The sequence below is a fragment of the Erinaceus europaeus genome, chromosome 9 (assembly GCF_950295315.1).
Source record: "Erinaceus europaeus chromosome 9, mEriEur2.1, whole genome shotgun sequence".
NCBI lineage: Eukaryota > Metazoa > Chordata > Mammalia > Eulipotyphla > Erinaceidae > Erinaceus > Erinaceus europaeus.
This window is the reverse complement of record NC_080170.1, coordinates 45,904,528-45,929,859: the sequence shown is the minus strand read 5'-3', so window position 1 is coordinate 45,929,859 and position 25,332 is coordinate 45,904,528. Positions and strand designations below refer to the sequence as shown.

At 41.8% G+C, this 25,332-nt stretch overlaps 1 protein-coding gene across 3 annotated transcripts in view; it reads right to left on the bottom strand.

Moving 5' to 3' along the window:
* Nucleotides 1-450: 450 nt before the first annotated feature.
* The window catches only part of NPL (N-acetylneuraminate pyruvate lyase), a 42,356-nt gene continuing 17,474 nt past the window's right edge, over nucleotides 451-25,332 (bottom strand). Inside the window, exons 6-12 of one of the 3 annotated variants that reach the window (XM_007525833.3) lie at nucleotides 16,774-16,849; nucleotides 12,527-12,619; nucleotides 9,675-9,823; nucleotides 9,187-9,233; nucleotides 5,557-5,641; nucleotides 5,115-5,154; nucleotides 451-1,053 (exon numbers count right to left, since the gene is read on the bottom strand). In XM_007525833.3, the coding sequence (XP_007525895.1) occupies nucleotides 869-1,053; nucleotides 5,115-5,154; nucleotides 5,557-5,641; nucleotides 9,187-9,233; nucleotides 9,675-9,823; nucleotides 12,527-12,619; nucleotides 16,774-16,849 (675 nt within the window). In that variant the 3' untranslated portion in view covers nucleotides 451-868. The remainder of the gene's footprint in view (nucleotides 1,054-5,114; nucleotides 5,155-5,556; nucleotides 5,642-9,186; nucleotides 9,234-9,674; nucleotides 9,824-12,526; nucleotides 12,620-16,773; nucleotides 16,850-25,332) is intronic. The other 2 variants (XM_060197804.1, XR_009551576.1) reach the window with 2 other exon arrangements.

Below are 25,332 nucleotides of genomic sequence, written 5' to 3'. Positions count from 1 at the left end.
TTCATCACTGAAAAAAAGTGACTGCTTGAAAATGTGAAAGTAAACAGTCCCTGGGCTCTCCGCAGGAAGTGGATCTTTGCTTTTAATAACTCAGGGTGCTGTGGGAAGACACTCAAGAAGAAGGTTTGTATTACTCAGAACAGAGTTTTTTGTTGTTGTTCTGAGTTTTGACAGGTTCTACAAGTGGCAAGAGATGGAGACTCAACTTCATCTTTAGGAAAGGATTTTTTTCTTTGTTAGAGAAAACCATACAGGTGTGCTGTTTAATTAAAGGAAAGGAAGCAAAACTTCATTTCACCCTATGTTTCTGGGGAAAATGATGATGTCACAATTAATCTGAAAGCAGACATTCTAGAGTTAGACTAAGCAAGTGAATGGGCGAATGTTCACAATGGAGTCATTCAACTCATGTTGTAATTTGACATGAAAGTTAACCTGCAGTAAATGTCCTAGATTTCATATGAGTATTTATTAAAATGAAATTACATTATGATAGCTTAAAATTATAACTTTTAAATAGGACTAAGCACCAGAATAGAATAATAGGATCTCTGAAAGGCAGGCGAAAGGAACCAATTAGAATTCCTTCTTGGAAAAAAAAATCATCCAAGAAATCAAAACTGATCCATAAAATTTCTGCGAAATGTTGTATGGTTCAAGGTTCATGATTGCTTTTTCAATTTTTGGTCCCTACATATAATAAAATGATTTTAGGAGCATAGTAGTCATTTAGGAACTTATAGATTGACATGAAATTTCATTTGTTAGGAAAAATTTAGTTCATTTAAAAGGTCCTTGAGAAATTCACTATTTGAGGTGGATTGTGTCTAACTGTACACATTCCGATTTGATACAAAGACTAAGGGTTCTAGTCACAGGCTTCCAGGTTTCCACTGTTCAAGTCAGCAAAAGGAAGAAAGTCCAGGCTCTTGAGTTTAGCTTTTGCATTGTCAGTAAACTCCCTAGAAGCCTTCTGCAGTGGGAGCCGGGGTGGGCCCATTGGAATCCCAGAGACTAGAGACATGATGGCTTTAGTCTGCGACACTCCAAAACCTAGAAAGGGAACATAAACGAGACATTGCTGGAACTGTCCACGTTACTACAAACACCCCAGAGAAGAGATCGTTTTCTTACCGTGATTACTATGAGAGGACAGAAAAGGCAGAGATAAAACCTAGGAATGGTTCTAGTCAGTATGGTAGATTGAATAGAATAGGAAGTACTTCCTTCTTTAAACACAGAAATGCTGGAAGTTTCCAAAATAAAGAGGGTGGGAGATAGCTCACCCAGTAGGCTGTGCACTTTACCACATGCAAAGCCTGAGTCCTGAGTTCTACACAGGAGTACCAGGATTAGTTGACGAGTGTTGAGATGTCTCTTCGTTTTTCACCTCCCCATCTCTTTCCCTCTCTCCTCCTTTCTCCCCTCTTGTTAAAACAATAAGGAATACAAACAGCATGAGGAGGCTGCTCAGTGGTGATATAATGCAAGTGTACGACCCTGCATTTTAAAAAATAAGTACTCAAAGTCAACCTTAAAAGCAAGACCAGGACATCAAACATGTCAGGAAGAAGGAGGATCAAGTGGTGGTGGGGTGGGAAAATATCAGAAATGGAAACCATCTATATTCAGGATCAAGTAGTGCGTTCACCTTTGCATGCACGAGGCTTTGATTCCCTACCCACCAAATAGGATGTAAATAACCTAAAACGAAAACTATTCAGTGTAAACAAGTAGTAAAACATATAGCTCGGGGCCAGGTGGTGGCCTGTTACAATGCACAAGGATCCAGGTTCAAGCCCCCAGTCCCCACTTGCAGAAGAAAAGCTTCACAAGCGGTGAAGCAGTGCTGCAGGTGTCTCTCTGTCTCTCTATTTCCCCCTTCCCTCTCAATTTCTGACTGTCTCTATCAAATAAATAAAGATAATTAAAACATTTAAAAATTATTATTATTATTATTTCCTTTTTTTTTTTTCCCGCCAGGGTTATTGCTGGACTCGGTGCCTGCACCATGAATCCACCACTCCTGGAGGCCATTTTTCCCCCCATTTTGTTGCCCTTGTTGTTATAGCCTCGTTGTGGTTATTATTATTGCCATTGTTGATGTTGTTTGTTGTTGGATAGGATAGAGAGAAACAGAGAGAGGAGGGGAAGACAGAGAGGTGGAGAGAAAGATAGACACCTGCAGACCTGCTTCACCGCTTGTGACGCGACTCCCCTGCAGGTGGGGAGCTGGGGGCTCGAACCGGGATCCTTACGCCAGTCCCTGTGCTTTGCGCCACATGCACTTAACCCACTGTGCCACCGCCCCACCCCCTAAAATTATTTAAAAAAAACATATAGCTCAAGGTAGAATTAGTGATTTTGAAAATAGATCTAATGAAATTATCCTGAACAAAAAGTTACTTGCTTTTTTAACTGGCTATTGTCTTTTGGATATAAAAAATAAAAAGTAATTTTCTCTTGCTAAGTTAACATAGTTATAGTAACAATGGGACATTAAGGAGGAAAACACGAGCATGACCAATTAGATATAATAGTTTGATGACTGCAAAATGGCACTTCTAGGCTTACTAAGATTGGTGAATTAGGTAGCTGATGGCTGCAAGTTCATTAAAATTAGTCACTTTGATGAAACTATGAAAACCCCAGTCCCCAAGGAAGTCTGGAATGAGCTATTGAAAAGTATGTTTTTATAGATAACAAATATTCCAGCAAAAAAGGAAATCCTTTCAGATACTATCTTAGAGCTTTATTTTGCAAAACTGTTTCCATTTTATAGCTAGTATCTGTGTGTACACAAATGTGTAAGCTTTACCTCAATTCAGCTTTTTAAAAAAGCTTTATCTTTAAATTAACTAATTGATTTTTGACATCATTAGGGCTTCACTGCTTCAGGTCAACTTTTTCAGAGGGAGAGACAGACGGAGACAGAGAGAGACAAACATCACAGCACTGGGGCTCCCTCCAGTGTGGTGGGGGGCTGGGCTTGAACAAGTCATGTGTATGATAAAGTTTAGGCACCTTCCCAGGTGAGCTATCTTGCCTGCTTTAAAAGTTTACTAGCTTGTATTGTTATGTGGAAAACTGAGAAATGTTATGCGTGTACAAACTATTATATTTACTGTTGAATGTAAAACATTAATCCCCCAATAAAGGGAAAAAAATTAGAGAGGTTTAGGAAATGAAAAGATAGTTCAGAGAAGTATCTTGCCCTCCCAGAGGAGGAGAAGTGATAGGAAGAAGAGGATAAGAGGGCTCTGGGAAAAAAAAAAAGTTTACTAATATTTGAGTACTTATGTATCCAAGTAGATATTTAATACATACTGGAAACATAAATTTATCACATCAATTCCAGTTTTGTGAAAAGTACTATTTAGAATCAAGGAATAATAATCCATAAATGACTGTACTGGTTGCACACAATAGATTAAGAGACCTAGGGCTCCATTGCCTCAGAATGAGTAATATAATACAAGAGTGAGTGATATAATACATAACAGCTCAGGGGAGTTGCTAGGGTGAAGCAGACAGGTCCCTGCCAGGGAGGTGAAAGGGCTGCCAAAAGTAGACTTACAACTTCTCTTGGATTTGACCTTGGTTTTCAGGAGGGGCCATTCATTCTCTTACAAATGCTGAATAGATAGTGGCTTTTGCCACTTGTCATGGGGTAAAATTTAGGAGACTTTGGAGAGCATTGTCTACTCAAATTCACTGTATCCTCCTCAACAATTAAGTTAGACTTCCATCTATGTAAGCGTTGTGTCAAAACTCTACTGTACTTAAACTGCAAATACTCCTGTCATTTACAATGTAGTAGGATTTTCAGAATGACTTCCTCCTAGCTCTTGGGCTGAAATGAGTCACAAGTGGTAGAAGGGAGAAGTTCTAGAGGTGAAGGAGAAAAAGAATATAAAATGATGTCTGTGTGGGGTGGAGGTTGGTGAAGGAGGATGAACTAAGAGCTGAGGTGGAGAAAGTCAGAGAAGGAAGCCGGAATCTTTCCAGCTAGGGTTATGTCTCCATTTTAGACAGCTGACCTTGAAGGCCAGTATTGGAAGTAGAACTCTTCTTGTAACAGAACACTAAGTTAATATTTATCTTGAATATTTTTACAGAGCTAGGAGTCTTGAACATGTATGAGTTCATAACTCCCAGGCTGCTTTGTATAGAGAAAGACATAAACAGACAGACACACAGACACCACCTTCTATGGTACCTCCCAAGTGTTTCTGGCCATATGCATGGCAAGGCATGCACCCTACCAGTGAACTCTCTCTCCAGCCCAAATTAATTTTTATTTATTTTTTATTATTTATTTTCCCTTTTGTTGCCCTTGTTGTTTTTCATAATTTTTGTAGTTATTATTGCTGCTGTTGTTGTTGGATACTGAGAGAAATGGAGAGAGGAGGGGAAGACAGAGAGGGAGAGAAAGACAGACTCCTGCAGACCTGCTTCACTGCCTGTAAAGCGACTCCCCTGCAGGCGGGGAGCCGGGGGCTCAAACCGGGATCCTTGTGCTTCACGCCATGTGTGCGTAACCTGCTGCACAACCGCTCAACTCCCCCAAATTAATTTTTAAGGTTTATCTATTTGTTTTGGTTTTTTTTATTTTTAAAAATATTTATTTATTCACTTTTGTTGCCCTTGTTGTTTTATTGTTGTAGTTATTATTGATGCTGTTGTTGTTGGATAGGACAGAGAAAATTGGAGAGGAAGGGAAGACAGAGAGGGGGAGAGAAAGATAGACACCTGCAGACCTGCTTCACTGCTTGTGAAATGACTCCCCTGCAGGTGGGGAGACAGGGGCTCGAACCGGGATCCTTATGCAGGTCCTTGCGTTTTGCACAACCTGCACTTAACCCACTGTGCTACCGCCTGACTCCCAGGTTTATCTATTTGTTAATGAGAGGAAGAAAAAAGAGAAAGAGAACTAGAGCATCACTGTAGCACATGAATTGCTGGGGCTCCAGCTCAGCAATTCTCTCAAACAACAAGCAAGTCTAACTTTTGACCACTGCACCTCCACCCCAACAGCAACAGAGTATTAAAAAATATCCTGGCTGAACCGCTGGTGAAAATGATTTCCTTTATAGACAAAGCAGGCAACTTACCTAGTTTGACCACGAAGTTGATAAATCTCTGGATATGAAACTAGAAAGCAACAAACAAATCTGGTGTCAGTGTTACCAAACCCTGATAACAATTTAAGTCTACAGGAGTCTTAGTTTTCAGAAGATGTGTCCAAGAAGGGAAAGACAGTCACTGAAGAATAAATTGAGACCCCCCCCCTCCACCTGGCACAGTAGATACTTTTCATAGACACAGGCTTTATAAAATGGGTCTTTGCAGAAAAGAAGCAGCAATAATAGACCTCTACTACTGAGGGCCTTCCACGGGGTTGTGCATGAGAAAAAGGAGAAAGCAGAAGAAAGGAAAGAAATAAGTAATGCTAGTGAGGGCAGGTATGGCAGAATTTTTACTTTTTACAAAGTAAAAATTTCCCAGTAGGGAAGAAAAAAAGCTGTGATTGGTGGGAGGGGAAGACAAGTTTACCTGATGGTTCAGGGCTGAAGAGAAGTCATTTTGTTGGAAAGCCTCTAGCATCTGTTTGGTCTTTTTCCCCAGGTAGTTGTAGGTACTGAAATACAGGCCACACCAGAGGGTCAGTAACTCAGAGGGGCCAGACATGCACGGGGGTGGGGGGACTGCTAGGCCCTGATCCAGGAGAAGAGGGATGTCTCCCTCTGAGTTTTCCAACAACATGAAGCAGTGCCAAGAGAGGGCAAAGGATACCAAAAGGAAGAGAGAAAAGGAAAACAATCAGGAAAAAAAAAAAAAAAGGAAGGACAATAAAGTTAGAAGACAAAAGTGAAAGGCTTAGGAGTCCTCCTCAGGGAGCAGGGGAGGCCAAGGTCTGCCCTGGGCACACATGGCTAAAATAAGAATAGAAGTGAAACACTGCATGTGAGGTGAACCCCAAATGTCTGTGCTGGGGAAAGGGAGAGCTGACCACCATAACAGAATGACAAGTGTAAAGAAATTACCTACATGTTGTGCCAACTTGGAGACTAGTTTCTTAAAAAAAAAATAATAATATCTAAAAAAAAAAAGTTTATGAGTGGGATTGGGAGATAACTCACTAGACAGAGCATACACATATAGAGGGCCCTGAGTTTGAGCCCTGACACTATCTGGGAGCTCCATGGATGGCTGCAGTGTTGTGCTTGTCTTTCCCCTCTGTATGTCTCTCTCTCCCACTCCTACTTTGAGTGTGCTCCTGTGCACTTGTGCTCTCACTCTCTCTCTGAAAAAAAAAAAGAGAGAGAAGGAGTCAGGCTGTAGGGCAGAGGGTTAAGCGCAGGTGGTGCAAAGCACAAGGACCAGCGTAAGGATTCTGGTTCGAGCCCCTGGCTACCCACCTGCAGGGGAATCACTTCACAGGAGGTGAAGCAGGTCTGCAGGTGTCTATCTTTCTCTCCCTCTCTCTGTCTTCCCATCCTCTCTCCATTTCTCTCTGTCCTATCCAACAATAATAATAACTACAATAATAAAAAAAAAAAAGAAAGAAAGGGAAAGCTGGGTCATAGAGACTGTGCAAGTGTATTTCAAAAGGAGAGCCCTAGGTTTACTTCCTGATGCTACATTAAAAAAAAAAATCGGGGTCGGCTGGGTCCATGCTCCCAGAGGGCTAGAGAATGGGAAAGCTACCATGGGAGGGGGGGATTATCGGGATTGGGTGGTGGGAATTGTGTGGAGTTGTACCCCTTCTACCTTATGTTTTTGTTCACTAATCCTTTCTTAAATAAAAAATTTAAAAAAAAATCGGGGTCGAGCGGTGGCGCAGTGGGTTAAGCGCATGTGGCGCAAAGCGCAAGGACTGGTGTAAGGATCCCGGTTCGAGCCCCCGGCTCCCCACCTGCAGGGGAGTCGCTTCACAGGCGGTGAAGCAGGTCTGTGGGTGTCTGTCTTTCTCTCCCCTTCTCTGTCTTCCCCTCCTCTCTCCATTTCTCTCTGTCCTATCCAACAACGAATAGCGTCAACAATGGCAATGATAATAACCACAACGAGGCTACAACAACAAGGGCAACAAAAGGGGGAAAAATGGCCTCCAGGAGCAGTGGATTCATGGTGCAGGCACCGAGCCCAGCAATAACCCTGGAGGGGAAAAAAAAAAAAAGTGGTCCGGAAGGTGGCGCAGTGATAAAGCTTTGAACTCTCAAGCATGAGGTCCTGAGTTCGATCCCCGGCAGCACATGTGCCAGAGTGATGTCTGGTTCTTTCTCTCTCCTCCTATCTTCCTCATTAATAAATAAATAAAATCTTAAGGTATTATTTTTTTTTACTTATCTTTATTTATTATTGGATAGAGGCAGCCAGAAATGGAGAGAGAAGGGGGAGATAGGGAGAGAGACAGAGAGACACCTGCAATACTGCTTCACTACTCGCAAAGCTTTCCCCCTGCAGGTGGGGACCAGGGGCTCAAATCTGGGTTCTTGCACATTATAGTATGCGTGCTCCACCAAGTACGCCACCACCCAGCCCCAGTATTTTATTTATTTATTTATTTATTTATTTTTATGAGGAAAAGAGATCAAAGAGCAATGCTGCTATTTCATGCAGTTCAGGGGATGGAACCTAGGGCCTCATGCATACATAGCATATGCTTAACACGTCATCTCCTGGGACCTAGAAAACAACAGTGATGGTAGCAACAGGAGACACCATTTACTAAATGCCTGCTGTATTCTAGGTGCATGGCATAAATCATGTCTGAGTCTCTCACAGACCTTGCCAAGGTAGGTCCTGTGTCTATTCCACTGTAAAACTGGGTTGAGAACTGCAAGCAGAGTGGCTGCAAAAGCTTCCAAGCACTTTATGTCACTTCCAGAACATCTCAGAAAAAAATGAAGATAAGGCCAGTTATCTGGTCTAAAAAATATTCTTAATGTGGATCAGCAATGGTAGAGAATGTTCCATCCTCCAAAGGAAGGTTGGATAACATACTCTACCTACCACCTAAGGAAGATGGGGCAGCTTGGAATGTCTTACTCATAACCACAGAATGCAAGCTCAGACCTACAGGGATGTAGAGGTTACATCTTGGAACATCTTGGATGTTCCTAAGGAACCCACACACCCAATATTTATACCCCTTTCCCACATTTGGGAGCTACTCTCTTCCCTGATCCAGGTTTCTAGCCTCTTTTCCAGCCATGACATCATCTCTTCAGACAATAACTTGGGTCCACCTGCAAATTAGATGTCAGGTTCAGGAAAAAAACTAGTATAGTCATGGGCCTTATGGAATATAACTAAAATAGACCTACTAGCTATTTCCAAAACGGAGACCCCAAATCTTCATCTGCAGTATTCTTAGCTTTAGGTTCAAGATTAGTCAACAACTTGTTTGGCTTTATATGTTAACTCTCTTTTCAGCTACCAGGTTCCAGATGCTACCATGATGCCAACCGGACCTCCCTGGGCAGATGACCCCACCAATGTGTCCTAGAGCCCCACTTCCCCAGAGCCTTCCCTGACTAGGGAAAGAGAGAGACAGGCTGGGAGCATGGATTGACCTGCCAATACCCATGTTCAGCGGGAAGCAATTACAGAAGCCAGACCTTCCACCTTCTGCACCCCATAATGACCCTGAGTTCATACTCCCAGAGGGTTAAAGAAAAGGAAAGCTATCGGGTAGGGAATGGGATACAGAGTTCTGGTGGTGGGAACTGTGTGGAATTGTAAACCACTTATCCTATGATTTTGTCAGTGTTTTCATTTTTATAAATAATAAAAAAAGAAATTAAAAGTATTCTTGTGGACTTAAAAAAATCTTTACCAATGAGGATGTGTGTGTGTGTGCGTGTGCGTGTGTGGTGGTGGTGTGTGGGGACCAGGGACTTGAACCCAAGTCCTAGCACATAGTAACATATAAACTCTACTAAGTGTGTTACCCTCCCTCCCAGAGGACAAATATCTTAAACTTACCACTGACTTCCTAGAAAAACTAGCAAGTGAGGTTAGAGAAGTTCATCAACATGAGGATGCTTTCCTAGTGTCTAAGAAGTTCTCTACTAAGTACCAGTAGGTCAATTTGATATGTAACAAGTAGCTCAGGGAAGGACAGCACTGGAGCGGAAGGACTTTGCATTTGCAATCACTGGGTCAGACAATCTTGCTTACCTTCCCACCGCTCCTGTAGCCCCCATGGCCAGAGCACTCAACAGTTGCTGATCAAAAACAGAGAAAGAGATTTCACTTTCTTTCTTTTTTTTTTTAATTTTTAAAATATTTACTTATTCCCTTTTGTTGCCCTTGTTGTTTTATTGTTGTAGTTATTATTGTTGTAGTTGATGTTGTCATTGTTGGATAGGACAGAGAGAAATGGAGAGAGGAGGAGAAGACGGAGAGGAGGAGAGAAAGATAAGACACCTGCAGACCTGCTTCACCACTTGTGAAGCGACTCCCCTGCAGGTGGGGAGCCGGGGGCTCGAACCAGGATCCTTACACCGGTCCTTGTGCTTTGTGCCACCTGCGCTTAACCCGCTGCGCTACCGCCGGACTCCCAAGATTTCACTTTCATTCAAAAGAGTAGGATGCTACTGAATAAGTGGCTCCATGAATTGTCTGGGAGGGAAACCAACCTACTGGGACATTCTGGGTTGACTTACCTCATCCACCCCAAAAAGGAAAGTGAACTGCTGCTGGCGATTCTGATCAACGCATTGCCCAAAGTCTAGGAGATCTGTGTCACTGAACTTCAGCCCCTGGAAAGTGGGGATCTTGTCTTGAATCCCAACCAGCAACTCCTCTGCTCGAACTGCTCAAAGAGGCAAGAGCTCATCAATCTGAACTCACCCCAGAAATCACACAGTTCTCAGAGCCCTACACAGATGCACAGAGCTGCCAGGGCTGGTCTCCACTATAATAGACTGTGGATACCTGCTACTTTTTTTTTTTAAATGGATAGAGACATAGAAATAGAGAGGAGAGGGGAAATAGAAAAGAAAAGAGAGAAGAGAGAGAGAGAGGGAAAGGGGGAGGGAGAGAAAGGGAAGAAAGGAGGGATGGAGACAGAGAGACAGGAGAGAGAGAGAGAAGAGAAGAGAAGAGAACTGCAGCACTACTGCATCACTTGTGAAGCTTTCCTCCTGCAGGAGGGGATAAGGTTTTGAACCCAGGTCCTCAAGCATGGTAATGTGTGCTAACTAGGTGCAGCTCCTTGCCCTGCCTGCTACCTTTTTTAAAAATTATTTATTTTATTTATTTATTCCCTTTTGTTGCCCTTGTTGTTTTATTGTTGTAGTTATTATTGTTGTTGTGGTTGTTGGATAGGACAGAGAGAAATGGAGAGAGGAGGGGAAGACAGAGAGGAGGAGAGAAAGATAGACACCTGCAGACCTGCTTCACCGCCTGTGAAGCGACTCCCCTGCAGGTGGGGAGCCGGGGTTCGAACCAGGATCCTTATGCCGGTCCTTGTGCTTTGCGCCACCTGCGCTTAACCCGCTGCGCTACAGCCCGACTCCCTGTCTGCTACCTTTTAAGTCAAATGCAGCCCTAAGCATTTCAGTCCTTGAAGACAGGGGTGGATATATGTTTTTACTATAACTGTTTATTAGTGATTTAATATTGGTTTACAAAATTACAAGGTGACAGGGATACAATTCCACACTGTTCCCAACAACAATAGTGGGTATTTTTTTAAAGGTTTTCTTTTTATTTATTTAATTATTTATTTTCTTAAATATTTATTTATTTATTCCCTTTTGTTACCCTTGTTTTACTGTTGTAGTTCTTATTGTTGTTGTTACTGATATCGTTGTTGGATAGGACAGAGAGAAATGGAGAGAGGAGGGGAAGACAGAGAGGGGGAGAGAAAGATAGACACCTGCAGACCTGCTTCACTACTTGTGAAGCGACTCCCCTGCAGGTGGGGAGCCGGGGGCTAGAAGCGGGATCCTTACACAGGTCCTTGTGCTCTGTACCATGTGCGCTTAACCTGCTGCGCTACCACCTGACTCCCAATAGTGGGTATTTTTTTTTTAATAGTGGGTATTTTTAAAAAAAATATTTATTCCCTTTTGTTGCCCTTGTTGTTTTATTGTTGTTATTATTTATTTTATTTATTTATTCCCTTTTGTTGCCCTTGTTGCTTTTTATTGTTGTAGTTATTATTGTTGTTGTGGTAGTTGGATAGGACAGAGAGAAATGGAGAGAGGAGGGGAAGACAGAGAGGAGGAGAGAAAGATAGACACCTGCAGACCTGCTTCACCGCCTGTGAAGCGATTCCCCTGCAGGTGGGGAGCCGGGTTATTATTTATTATTGATGTTGTCATTGTTGGATAGGACAGAGAGAAATGGAGAGAGGAGGGGAAGACAGAGAGGTGGAGAGAAAGATAGACACCTGCAGACCTGATTCACCGCCTGTGAAGCGACTCCCCTACAAATGGGGAGCCGGGGCTTGAACCAGGATCCTTACGCCGGTCTTTGCGCTTTGCGCCACCATGCGCTTAACCCGCTGCGCTACCGCCCGACTTCCAATAGTGGGTATTTTTAAAGCACATTTTTTTTTCTCTTTTAAGGCCAAAAAGAATGGGATTTAAGAAATATTTTTTAATGTTGGGGGTGGGTAGGCTGTGCATGCATAATTCCTAGGCCAATCCCTCCTTTTTATTTAGACAGAGATGAAAGAGACAGACGAGCAGAGCTACCACAGCATTGCTCCACCATCATCCACAAAGCTCCTGCTGGTGCTGTGGTTCTCTCATGTGTTATCGGAGTTGCCTTCATACTAAGCTTTCAAGATAAGCTGGTATCCCCACTCAAAACGGCTGACTTATTTTTGACACACATGACTTATTTTGTAGCAATTGGAACCATCTCATCACTAGAGTCTGACTTCTGCAATGTGCAGTGGGGTGGAATGAAGTGCAGGCTTTTCAGCAATATATGGTAAGATGGGGCCAGTTGATGGCACACCAAGTAGAGGGCACAGGTTACAATGTGAGAGGAACTGGGTTCAAGTCCTCGGTCAGTACCTATAGGGGAATAGGGAAACTTCATAAACAGTGCTGCAGGTGTCTCTTCTCTCTGTCTCTCATCTCTATCAAAAAGAAGAAAGGGGCCAGGTGGTAGCACACCTGGTTGAGTACACATATTACCAGGAGCAAGGACCCAGATTCAAGCCCCTGGTCCCCAACTAAGGTAGGGGTGGGTGAGAGAGGAAAGCTTTGTGGACAGTGAAGCAGTGCTGCAGGTGTTTCTCTCATTATCTGTCTCTGTTTCCCCCTTCCCTCTCATTTCTCTGTCTCTATCAAATCAATCAATCAATAAATACATTAAATAAATAAATACATACATACATAAGTACTAAAAAAAAAGGAAAGGAGGGAGGGGGAAATGGCCACTAGGAACTGTGGAGCTGTGTAAGCACTGATAACTGGTGGCCAAAAACCCCTACACACACACACACACACACACACACACACACACACACACACGGAGGAAAGAAGCAGTACTTAACTCTTCACCCCTGTCAAGGCAGGGATATGGTAGTAATAAAATGGCAATGTAGGGGCAGCTGCAGCCACCTCCTTCAGAAAATTAATCAGGACATCTGCAAAAGAGCAGGAAATGGTTATGGGGTGAGTGAGTTTATATTGTTTTCCCTGATTAAAAAATAAAAGAGAGAGAGCGAGACCCTCTAATGGAATGCAACTATCTTTTTCATCATCAGGATGTTGCAGTTGCTGTTGTTATTGTTCTCCTCCTCCTCTTCCTTCTTTTTTTTTCTTCCCACCCTGGCACTGGGGATTGGACCCAGGGCCTTACACATGCAAGAATCTCTAACATTAAGCTACACCCTCCAGTTCCAAAAAAATAGAAAATTCTTGACTATTCTCATCATCTCTGATGTCACTACTACAATGTCTTTGCTACTCAGTGCATTTAGAATTTATTTTTCTAGCAACGAATGTTGGAGAGGTTGTGGGGTCAAAAGAAACCTCCTGCACTGCTGGTGGGAATGTAAAGGGGCCCAACCTCTGTGGAGAACAACCTGGAGAACTCTCAGAAGGCCAGAAATGGACCTGCCCTATGATCCTGCAATTCCTCTCCTGGGGATATATCCTAAGGCACCCAACACACCCATCCAAAAAGATCTGTGTACACGTATGTTCTTAGCAGTACAATTTGTAATAGCCAAAACCTGGAAGCAACCCAGGTGTCCAACAACAAATGTATGGCTGAGCAAATTGTGGTATATATACACAATGGAATACTACTCAGCTGTTAAAAATGGTGATTTGACTGTTTTCAGCCCATCTTGGATGGAGCTTGAAAAAAATCATGTTAAGTGAAATAAGTCATAAACAAAAGGATGACTATGGGGTGATCTCACTCTCAGGCAGAAGTTGGAAAAGAAGATCAGAAGAGAAAACACAAGTAGAACCTGAACTGGAGTTGGTGTATTGCACCAAAGTAAAAGACTCTGGGGTGGGTGGAAGAATACAGGTCCAAAAAAGGATGACAGAGGACCTAGTGGGGGTTGTATTGTTACATGGAAAACTGAGAAATGTTATGCATGTAGAAACTACTGTATTTACTGTCGAATGTCAAACATTAATTCCCCAATAAAGAAATTAAAATAAAATAAAATTTATTTTTCTTCCTACAGAAAGACCAAAAGAAGGAAATAACTTTCCAATGTAATTAATATCACACTAACAAAACCAAATCAAACAGTATCCCTAGGAGGTAATGCAGTGGATAAAATCTTGAACTCTCAGGCACGAGGTCCCGAGTTTGATTTCCAGCACTGCATGTACAGAGTGATATTATGGTCTCTCCCTCTCTGTCTGTCTGTCGGTCTCTCTCTCCGATGAACAAATAAGTAAATCTAGAAAAAATGGTGCAGATCTTCACATGTATTGAGGGGATCCTGCAACAGTCAGAGAAAACAGCTTATGAGGTAGGACTTTTGTCTCTGAAGGGCTGTGTGGTCAGTAACATGGGTGTTGCAATGGGAACAGAGTAATAATACCGCAACTGGAAAAGTGCTACGGCAAATCGCAAAGGAAATTAAAGGAGCATATCTCTCAATAATTCAAGCATAGTTTGTCACTTTTCCTTTTTAGGGAGAAGTCCAGACATGGTGGATGGGAGCTTACTTTGGTTTGCGGAAGGAACGGAATGTCCTACAACATCCTATTTGAGTGCAGCTGCAGCATTACTGCAGATGACCCAGAAACACAACAGGACAGCTTATACTTTGGGTGGGTACTAGGAGAGAGAATCTCACGACCTTCACCTAGACACTGTGACATATTTTGTTACTTAATATTGTTGAACAAATTATTATAGTTCATTGTACTTCTTTTTTAAACTTCTTTTAATTTAATTAATTAATTAATTAATTCCCTTTTGTTGCCCTTGTTGTAGTTGTTATTGATGTCGTTGTTGTTGGACAGGACAGAGAGAAATGGAAAGAGGAGGGGAAGACAGAGAGGAGAAGAGAAAGACAGACACCTGCAGACCTGCTTCACCGCTTGTGAAGCGACTCCCCTGCAGGTGGGGAACTGGGGGCTTGAATCAGGATCCTTATGCCAGTCCTTGCACTTTGGGCCACCTGTGCCATTACGCTACCGCCTGACTCCCCATTGTACTTATTTTTTTTTTTTTCCTCCAGGGTTATTGCTGGGCTTGGTGCCTGCACCATGAATCCACCGCTCCTGGAGGCCACTTTTTCCCCCTTTTGTTGCCCTTGTTGTTGTAGCCTCGTTGTGGTTATTATTATTGTTCTTGTTGACACTATTCGTTGTTGGATAGGACAGAGAGAAATGGAGAGAGGAGGGGAAGACAGAGTGGGGGAGAGAAAGATAGACACCTGCAGACCTGCTTCACCGCCTGTGAAGCGACTCCCCTGCAGGTGGGGAGCCGGGGGCTCGAACCGGGATCCCTACGCCGGTCCTTGCGCTTTGCGCCACATGCGCTTAACCCACTGCGCCACCGCCCGACCCCCCATTGTACTTCTTTTAATGCTTATCGTTGGAGAAAAGTATTCATTAAAATCACATGGAGAAAACTTAAAAAGTATTCATCCTAATAAAATTCCCCAAATAGCGACATATGATTGATCAACCGCTGTGCGACCGCCCGACTCCTATCTTAACTATTTTCTATCAACCACTAAAAGGTGACATTTCATAAAAAATAGATCAACTATACATTTAGTTATAGGCTTAATGGTGTACCAAGATAACATTTTGTATGTTTCTAGCCCTTTAAACTTTTTTTTTTCTCTAAAGTGTTTTATTTTATCTCAATGAAAGAAGATTACAGAGAGGAAGAGAAATCAAAGCACTGCTCAACTCTGGTTTCTGGTGGTGCTGGGGACTGAGCATGGACTCAGGTATGAAAGTCATTTGTGTAATCACACAAATGTTAGCTCTACAACCCTGGAGTTCTTTTAAAAATATTTTATTTATTTGCATGAGAGACATGAAGAGAGAAAAGTAGTACACAGAGAGACCAGAGCAGTGCTCAGTTCTGGCTTATGGTGCTGCTGGGATTGAACCTGGGACCATAAAGCTCCAGAGGTGAAAGTCTTTCACATAACTATTGTGCTATCTCCCCAGGCCTGAAATTCTTTTTTTTGTTTGTTTGTTTTTAATGATTCGATTTTTGATATTCCAGAGAACTACTGGATCATTATAACTTTAGGTCTCCTGTCCATAAAATTTGGCTTTTATGAGTTACGTGCCACTGTCTTTAAATTTTTTCTTCTTTCTTTTTGATAGAGGGTGAGAAATGGAAGAGTCAGAGAGAAAGAAAGACACCTGCATCACTGCTCCATCATACATAAAGTTTCACACTGCAGAGGCTCCTATGTGGGAACTGGGGACGCCAACCCAGTAACATTAGTGCTCTACCAAGTGAATCACTGCTGGGGGCTGGGTGATGGAGTACCTAGTTGAGCGCAAACATTACAGTGTGCAAGGACCCAGGTTCAAGCCCCCAGTCCTCACCTTCAGGGGGAAAGCTTCATGAGTGGTGAAGCAGTGCTGCAGGTCTCTCTGTCTTTCTCTCTATTACCCCCTTCCCTCTATATTTCTGGCTCTCTCTACCCAATAAATAAATAAAGATAATAAGAAAAAATGAAAGGGAGGGCAGATGGTGGCACACCTGGTTAAACGTTCACATTACAGTGTACAAGGACCCAGGTTCAAGTCCCTGGTCCCCACCTGCAGGGGGAAAGCTTCACATGCGGTGAAGCAGGTTTGCAGGTGTCTTTCTCTTCCCCTCTCTGTCTTCCCCTCCTCTCTCCATTTCTCTTTATTCTATCCAACAACGATGACATCAATAACTAGAGCAATAAAACAATAAGGACAACAAAAGGGAATAAACAAATATTAAAAAAAAGAAAATAGGGGGCTGGGCGGTAGTGCAGCAGGTTAAGCACACATGGCACAAAGTGCAAGAACCTCTGTAAGGATCCCAGTTCGAGCCCCCAGCTCCCCACTTGCAGGGGTGTCATTTCACAGGAGTTGAAGCAGGTCTGCAGGTGTCTATCTTTCTCTTCTCTCTGTCTTCCCCTCCTCTCTTCTTGATTTCTCTCTGACCTATGCATCATCAACAACAGCTATAACAATAATAACAACCACAACAAGGGCAACAAAAAATAAAAAAATAATTAAAAATAGTAAAAAAAAAAAAAAAAAAACCAAGTGAGCCTGATGAGGCACTGTGCTAAGTTTAGACCCATCTATGTACCTTTGTTCCATGGCTTGAGAAAGAAAGGTGCAATGACAGCGATGCCATTGGCTCCTATTTCTGCTGCATGTTGGGCCTTAGAAAGAAGAAGCAAGAAGCTAGTCACAATTCTGGTATGTGCTGGTGTGTGGAGTTCTCCACACCAACAAGCAATTCTCTAATACCACGTGGGTATCCCACACACAGCACAATTCTTCTGGTAATAGCATCAATATCAGAATTTAAAGCCTCAGTCCTCCAAGATACACCCCCCTCTGGTGGTATCCTCAGGGTCAGATTACCAGTTGTCTTTCTGACTGACTGGCTACAGATGAGAGGTGCTCACAATCCCTTTCTTAGGTCCACTAGCTCATAGGACCCAGAAGAACACAGGGAAAGAAAGTAATTGAAAAGAAAAGGAAGGCACAGAAACATTGTCTACAATACACTGCCTTAGCTGTAATGTAAGGACAAATCATGTGTCAGAAGAATAATTCAGGTCTCCATATTCTGATTCCAGGGTTATGAAAAACCCATTAGTAACAGGCCTTTTTTTTTTTTTTTTTTGGTGGCTTGTGTAAGAGTACTGAATTGCAGTTCATGTGTTATCATCCTATTTCTAAATTTAATTAACAGGGGAAAAAACTCAGTCCAAATCCATCAAGATGATGCTGGGCTAGATCAAGTTGCCATGATCTTTGGAATGAGAACATCTAAGTTACTTAGGGACAACCCACATTGGTTTGCTGGTAAACAACTTTCAACATCTGTGTGCTTTCAAATTTTCTAACTCACTTCACAAAGACAACCTCTGTGTTGTCTGCCTTACTTCCAGCAATGCAAACTTCTTTCTCCCTTATGTGTTGTACCACCTAATCTAATAATCTCTAAATTCAAAGCAATTAGTTTCCATGTTCTGGTGGAAGAGTATATCTACAAAAAAATTTCTATAATTACATTGAATGGTGTTAAGACAAGCCTATTACTTCTAACTACAATTGTATTTTAGCATCACTGGGCATTCATTTTTTAATTTAATTAATTTATTATAGGATAGATACATTGAGGGGGGGGTAAGAGAGAAGGAAAGAGACACCCGCAGCCCTGCTTCACCCCTGCAGGTGGGGACTGGGGTCTTGAACCCGGGTACTGTAATGTGTGCACTTAACCAGGTGTGCCACTGTCTAGCCCCTGGGCATTCCTTAAAAATCGATCAACTGGGGACCTGGCGGTAGCGCAGTGGGTTAAACACACATGGCACAAAGCGCAAGAACCGGTATAAGGATCCCAGTTTGAGCCCCTGGCTCCCCACCTGCAAGGGGGTCTCTTCACAGGCGGTGAAGCAGGTCTACAGATGTCTCTCTTTCTCTCCCCATCTTCCCCTCCTCTCTCGATTTCTCTCTGTCCCATCCAAAAATGATGACAACAATAAATGGATCAATTACTTAAATTTCATTTCTAAAAATTTTAATTAAGAAACTATAAAAGGAGGCAGGGCTAGAAAGCAGCAGCAGCTGTGCTTCTCTCCTCTCCTCTCCTCTCCTCTCCTCTCCTCTCCTCTCCTCTCCTCTCCTCTCCTCTCCTCTCCTCTCTTCTCTTCTCCTCTCCTTTCCTTTCCTCTCCCCTCCCGGGTCAACTAGGGATATCAAAGGAGATCATTTGGGACTGCAACAAGGCAGGACTAGAACGACTTCAGGAACCCACCAAGTCACTGATGAGTGTAAATAAGTGTGGCTCGTGGACAGAGAGGAGCCTAGGCAGAGATTAAGTGGCTGGTAACAGTCCAGCAGTTTACCAGTTGAGGCACCACATTGAGTTTATTTTACCAACAAAAAGATGGCTGAAGGGAGGAGAGGACTTCCCTGAGACTCACCAAATAAAATTGTGAGTCTCCATTGCTACTGTCCTCAGAATCTGGAGCAGTGGCAGGGAGGCCCTGTGCTGATACCAGGGGACAGAGACCTGACCAGGAAACTCAGAAGAAGAGCTACACCTTGCTGGTCTAGCAGTGGGGCTGTGTGGTAGGAGCCTTTCCATATTATTCTCCTGATGAGAACATAGTGAATAGTTGCCTCAGAACCTACAGAATATAAACGGGACTTGTTTAGAAACTCACAGGGCCCAGCGGTGCTGTCTGGCTTGGTAGAGTAGCTGAATTGAGCCTGGAGCTTTGGATACTTGGGATGTAAGAGTCTCCTTGCATAGTCACTGTATTAACTCTTCCCCACCCTGCTTTATCTCTTGGTCAGGAGTGAGGGATTCAACCAGGGCAACAAAAGGGGAAAAAAATAGCCTCCAGGAGCAGTGGATTCATCAAACCCCAGCAATAACCCTGGAGGCAAAAAAAAAAAAGGAGTGAGGGATTAAGCTAAGAAGCATACTTATAGTTTAAAAGCTCTCAGGCTCCCATAGCCTACAGGGAAGAAAAAGAACATGGCTTTTAAAGCCACTGTGATCCAACTCAGGGATTAAAAAAATATTGAAATAACTGTCAATTTCCAAAGATGTGAACCCTTTAAGTACCTTACTTAGACACAAATCAATCCAGGCAAAAGTGATCAATAATTTGAAAAGTACTGAGAGAGGGACCTCGTAACATACTATATAGAATGGTTAAACCAACAAGAAGAAATACTGGAGAAATGAACTAGGACAAGAGTCCAGCTAAAAGGCCCCCAAAGCTTGAAGCACAAAACAATGAGGTCAACATCCAAACATTACATAAGGAAATAATCACTGGAGTGTGTAAAGAGTTTGAAATAATTGTCATCAGAAAATGCAGAAACAACAAATGAGACTCTGGAAGAAAACACTAATTATCTCAACGTTATTAGACAGCTGAAAGCTGAAATAGCTGAGCTAAGAACACAACTAGCTGAAAAAGCTAAAACAGTATCAGAACAGGGAAACAAAATAGATGAACTCCAGAAAACAGTAGAGGGAGAGAAAATAGAATAAATGAGGCTGAAGACAGAATTAGCAAGATTGAGGACTAATTAGAGACAACTGAAAAAGAAGAGATATCAAAAAGAGATTAAGAGATACTGAAAACAACAACAGAGATCTGTGGGATGACTACAAAAGAAATAATATACACATTATTGGCTTACCAGAGGAAGAAAGAGAGGGAGGGGAAGAAAGTATTCTTCAGGCCATAATTACTGAGAACTTCTCTAGTCCAGACAACAAAAAAGACATAAAGGTTCAAGAAGCCCAGAGGGTCCCAAACAGAATTAACCCAGACTTAAAGACACCAAGACATATCCTATTTAGAATGGAAAGGAATGGGGGTCGGGCGGTGGCGCAGTGGGTTAAGCGCACGTGGCGCAAAGCGCAGGGACTGGCGTAAGGATCCCAGTTCGAACCCCCGGCTTCCCACCTGCAGGTGAGTCGCTTCATAGGCGGTGAAGCAGGTCTGCAGGTGTCTATCTTTCTCTCCCCTCTCTCTCTGTCTTCCCCTCCTCTCTCCATTTCTCTCTGTCCTATCCAACAACGAATTGCGTCAACAAGGGCAATAATAATAACCACAACGAAGCTACAACAAGGGCAACAAAAGGGGGGAAAAATGACCTCCAGAAGCGGTGGATTCATGGTGCAGGCACCGAGCCCAGCAATAACCCTGGAGGAGGAAAAAAAAAAAAAAAGAATGGAAAGGAATAAGGATAAAGAAAGGATCCTGAAGGCTGCAAGAGAAAAACAAAGAGTCACCTACAGAGGAAAACCCGTAAGATTAGCAGCAGACTTCTCCACACAAACACTACAGGCCAGAAGAGAATGGCAAGATATCTATCGAGTGCTCAATGAGAAAGGCTTTCCACCCAGAATTCTATATACTGCTAGACTGTCATTCAGACTAGATGGAGGCATCAAAACCTACTCAGACAAGCAACAGTTAAAGGAGTCAACTATCACCAAGCCTGCCCTGAAAGAAGTTCTGAAAGGTCTTCTATAAACAGGCAGACCATCATAAATAGGCCATATATCAGAACACTTTTTCTAAAACTCTACAAGAATGGCGTTAAAATATCTTCAATCTTTGATATCAATAAATGTCAGTGGCCTGAATTCACCTATTAAAAGACACAAAATAGGAAGATGGATCAGAAAATACAACCCAACAATATGCTGTCTACAGGAAACCCACTTAACTCAACAAGACAAACACAGACTTAAAGTAAAAGGATGGAAAACTATCATACAAGCCAATGGCCCACAAGAAAAGGCAGGAACAGCTATTCTCATATCTGATATGATAGACTTTAAAATAGATAAGATTAAAAATATATAGGAATGGACACTACTTAATGCTCAGAGGATTAGTCAATCAAGAGGACTTAACAATTATTAACATCTATGCACCCAATGAGAAGCCATCTAAATACATCAAATATCTACTGAAAGAGCTACAGCAATATATTAACAGCAACACAGTCATAGTAGGGGACTTCAACACCCCACTCTCTCAACTTGACAGATCATCCAGGCAGAAAATCAATAAAGACATAAGGGAGCTAAATGAAGAGATAGATAAACTAGAACTATTGGACATTTTCAGAGTCATTCATCCCAAGAAACTGGAATAACCATTTTACTCAAATCCACATGGGTCATTCTCAAGGATAGACCATATGTTAGGCCACAAAGACAGCATCGGCAAATTCAAGAGCATTGAAATCATCCCAAGCATCTTCTCAGACCACAGTGGAATTAAACTAACACTTAACAATCAACAAAAGATGAGTAATAGTCACAAAATGTGGAAGCTCAACAGTATACTTCTTAACAACCTCTGGGTCAAAGAGGATATCAAGGAAGAAATCACAATGTTTCGAGACTTCAATGAAAACGAAGACACAAGCTATCAAAATATTTGGGACACAACTAAGACAGTACTGAGGGGGAAGTCCATAGCTATACAAGCACACATTAGGAAACAAGAAAAAGCACAAATAAACAGCCTGGTTGCACAACTTAAAGACCTAGAAGAAGAACAAAGGAATCCTAAAGCAACCAGAAGGACAGAAATCACTAAAGTTAGGGCAGAAATAAATAACATTGAGAATAAGGAAACCATACAAAAGATCAACGAAAGTAAATGTTGGTTCTTCGAAAGATGTTGTTTTCGACGGGCTGGCTTCACGGGCGGGTAACAGATGACCAGGGACTCATGGTTGAGCTGTAAGCAGTATCTCTTTATTCATGCAGGTCGCAGCGCAATCTATACCAAGCTAAACTAAACTAAAAACTACAATCTTGTCCTAATAAATATATTAGCCCAGTAGGGTGGGAACAGGATGCGACCCAGAGAGGGTGGAGAGAAAAGTGACTGGTGAAAATCAGGGTGTGACAAGGAGAGGGGGCGGGGCAGGCAAGAATTCTACCACTAAACCACCAATGCCCTGGAGGGAGGGTGGTGCTTGTTAACAGCGGTTATGTAAATAGAATGAAGTGGTTATATAAATAGAATAGTGTTAAGCAGGGGGGATTAAACTAATGAAACAGAAGGGGTTTTTAGAAGCATACCAACAGAAAGAGTGAACAAAATCGACAAACCTTTAGCCAGACTTACAAAACAAAAAAGGGAGAAGACCCAAATAAATCGGATACTAAATGAAAGAGGAGATATCACAACAGACACCGCAGAAATTCAACATATCATGCGAGGCTTCTATGAACAACTATATGCCACCATGCTAGAGAACCTGGAAGAAATAAATGATTTCCTAGATACCTACCAACTTCCAAAACTAAGTAAAGAGGAAGTGGATAACATGAACAGGCCCATCATAGCCAATGAAATTGAAACAATTATCAAAAATCTCCCAAAAGATAAAAGTCCTGGACCAGATGGTTTTACAAATGAATTCTATAAAACCTTCAGAGAAGAACTAATACCTCTACTTTTAAAAGTCTTCCAGAAGATTGAAGACACTGGAATACTCCCTGCCAGCTTCAGCTTTTTCTTTTTTTTTAAATTTATTTCTTTATTGGGGAATTAATGTTTTACATTCAACAGTAAATACAATAGTTTGTACATGCATAACATTCCCCATCCCTGCCAGCTTCTATGAAGCTAACATCACTCTGATACCAAAAGCAGACAGGGACACAACCAAAAAAGAAAACTACAGACCAATATCTCTGATGAACATAGATGCTAAAATACTGAACAAAATTCTAGCCAACCGGATACAGCAGTATATTAAAAAGATTGTTCATCATGACCAAGTGGGGTTTATCCCAGGCATGCAAGGTTGGTTTAATATATGTAAATCTATCAATGTGATCCACCACATTAACAAAAGCAAGACCAAAAACCACATGGTCATATCAGTAGATGCAGAGAAAGCCTTTGACAAAATACAACATCCCTTTATGATCAAAACACTACAAAAAATGGGAATAGATGGCAAATTCCTGAAGATAGTGGAGTCTATATATAGCAAACCTACAGCCAACATCATACTCAATGGTGAAAAACTGGAAGCATTTCCATTCAGATCAGGTACTAGACAGGGCTGCCCACTATCACCATTACTATTCAACATAGTGTTGGAAGTTCTTGCCATAGCAATCAGGATGGAGCAAGGAATTAAAGGGATACAGATTGGAAGAGAAGAAGTCCCTATTTGCAGATAACATGATAGTATACACATAAAAACCTAAGGAATCCAGCAAGAAGATTTTGTAAATCATTAGGCAATACAGTAAGGTGTCAGGCTACAAAATTAACATTCAAAAGGCAGTGGCATTCCTCTATGCAAACACTAAGCTAGAAGAAATTGAAATCCAGAAATCCATTCCTTTAACTATAGCAACACAAACAATAAAATATCTAGGAGTCTCAGGCAGAAGTTGAAAAACAAGATCAGAAACGAAAACACAAGTAGAACCTGAAATGTAATTGGCATATCACACCAAAATAAAAGACTCTGGGGTGGGTGGGTGGGGAGAATACAGATCCATGAAGGATGATAAATGACACAGTGGGGGTTGTATTGTTAAATAGGAAACTGGGGAATGTTATGCATGTACAAACTATTGTATTTACTGTTGAATGTAAAACATTAATTCCCCAATAAAGAAAGAAATTAAAAAAATATATCTAGGAGTAAACATAACCAAAGAAGTGAAAGACTTGTATACTGAAAATTATGAGTCACTACTCAAGGAAACTGAAAAAGACACAAAGAAGTGGAAAGATATTCCATGTTCATGGGTTGGAAGAATTAACATCATCAAAATAAATATACTACTAAGAGCCATCTACAAATTTAATGCTATCCCCATCAAGATCCCAAGCACATTTTTTAGGAAATAGAATAAATGCTACAAATGTTTATCTGGAACCAGAAAAGACCTAGAATTGCCAAAACAATCTTGAGAAAAAAGAACAGAACTGGAGGCATCACACTCCCAGATCTCAAATTGTATTATAGGGCCGCTGTCATCAAAACTGCTTGGTATGGAACATGAATAGACGCACTGACCAGTGGAATAGAATTGAGAGCCCAGAAGTGAGCTCCCACACCTATGGACATCTAGTCTTTGACAAAGGGGCTCAGACTATTAAATCGGGAAAGCAGTGTCTCTTCAACAAATGGTGTTGGAAACAATGGGTTGAAACATGCAGAAGAATGAAACTGAACCACTGTTATTTCACCAAATACAAAAGTAAATTTCAAGTGGATCAAGGACTTGGATGTTAGACCACAAACTATCAGATACTTAGAAGAAAATATTGGCAGAACTCTTTTTCGCATACATTTTAAAGACATCTTCAATGAAACAAATCAAATTACAAGGAAGACTAAGGCAAGTATAAACCTATGGGACTACATCAAATTAGAAAGCTTCTTCACAGCAAAAGAAACCACTACCCAAACCAAGAGACCCCTCACAGAATGGGAGAAGATCTTTACATGCCATACACCAGACAAGAGTTTAATAACCAACATATATAAAGAGCTTGCCAGACTCAACAACAAGTCAACAAATAACCCCATGCAAAAATGGCAGGAGGACATGGACAGAATATTCACTACAGAAGAGATCCAAAAGGCTGAGAAACACATGAAAAAATGCTCCAAGTCTCTGATTGTCAGAGAAATGCAAATAAAGAAAACAATGAGATACTACTTTACTCCTGTGAGAATGTCATACATCAGAAAAGGTAATAGCAGCAAATGCTGGAGAGGGTGTGGGGTCAAAGGAACCCTCCTGCACTGCTGGTGGGAATGTAAAGGGGCCCAACCTCTGTGGAGAACAGCCTGGAGAACTCTCAGAAGGCTAGAAATGGACTTACCCTATGATCCTGTAATTCTTCTGGGGATATATCCTAAGGCACCCAACACACCCATCCAAAAAGATCTGTGTACACATATGTTCTTGGCAGCACAATTTGTAATAGCCAAAACCTAGAAGCAACCCAGGTGTCCAACAACAGATAAGTGGCTGAGCAAGTTGTGATATATATACACAATGGAATACTACTCATCTGTAAAAAATGGTAACTTCACCATTTTCAGCCGATCTTGGATGGACCTTGAAAAAATCATGTTGAGTGAAATAAGTCAGAAA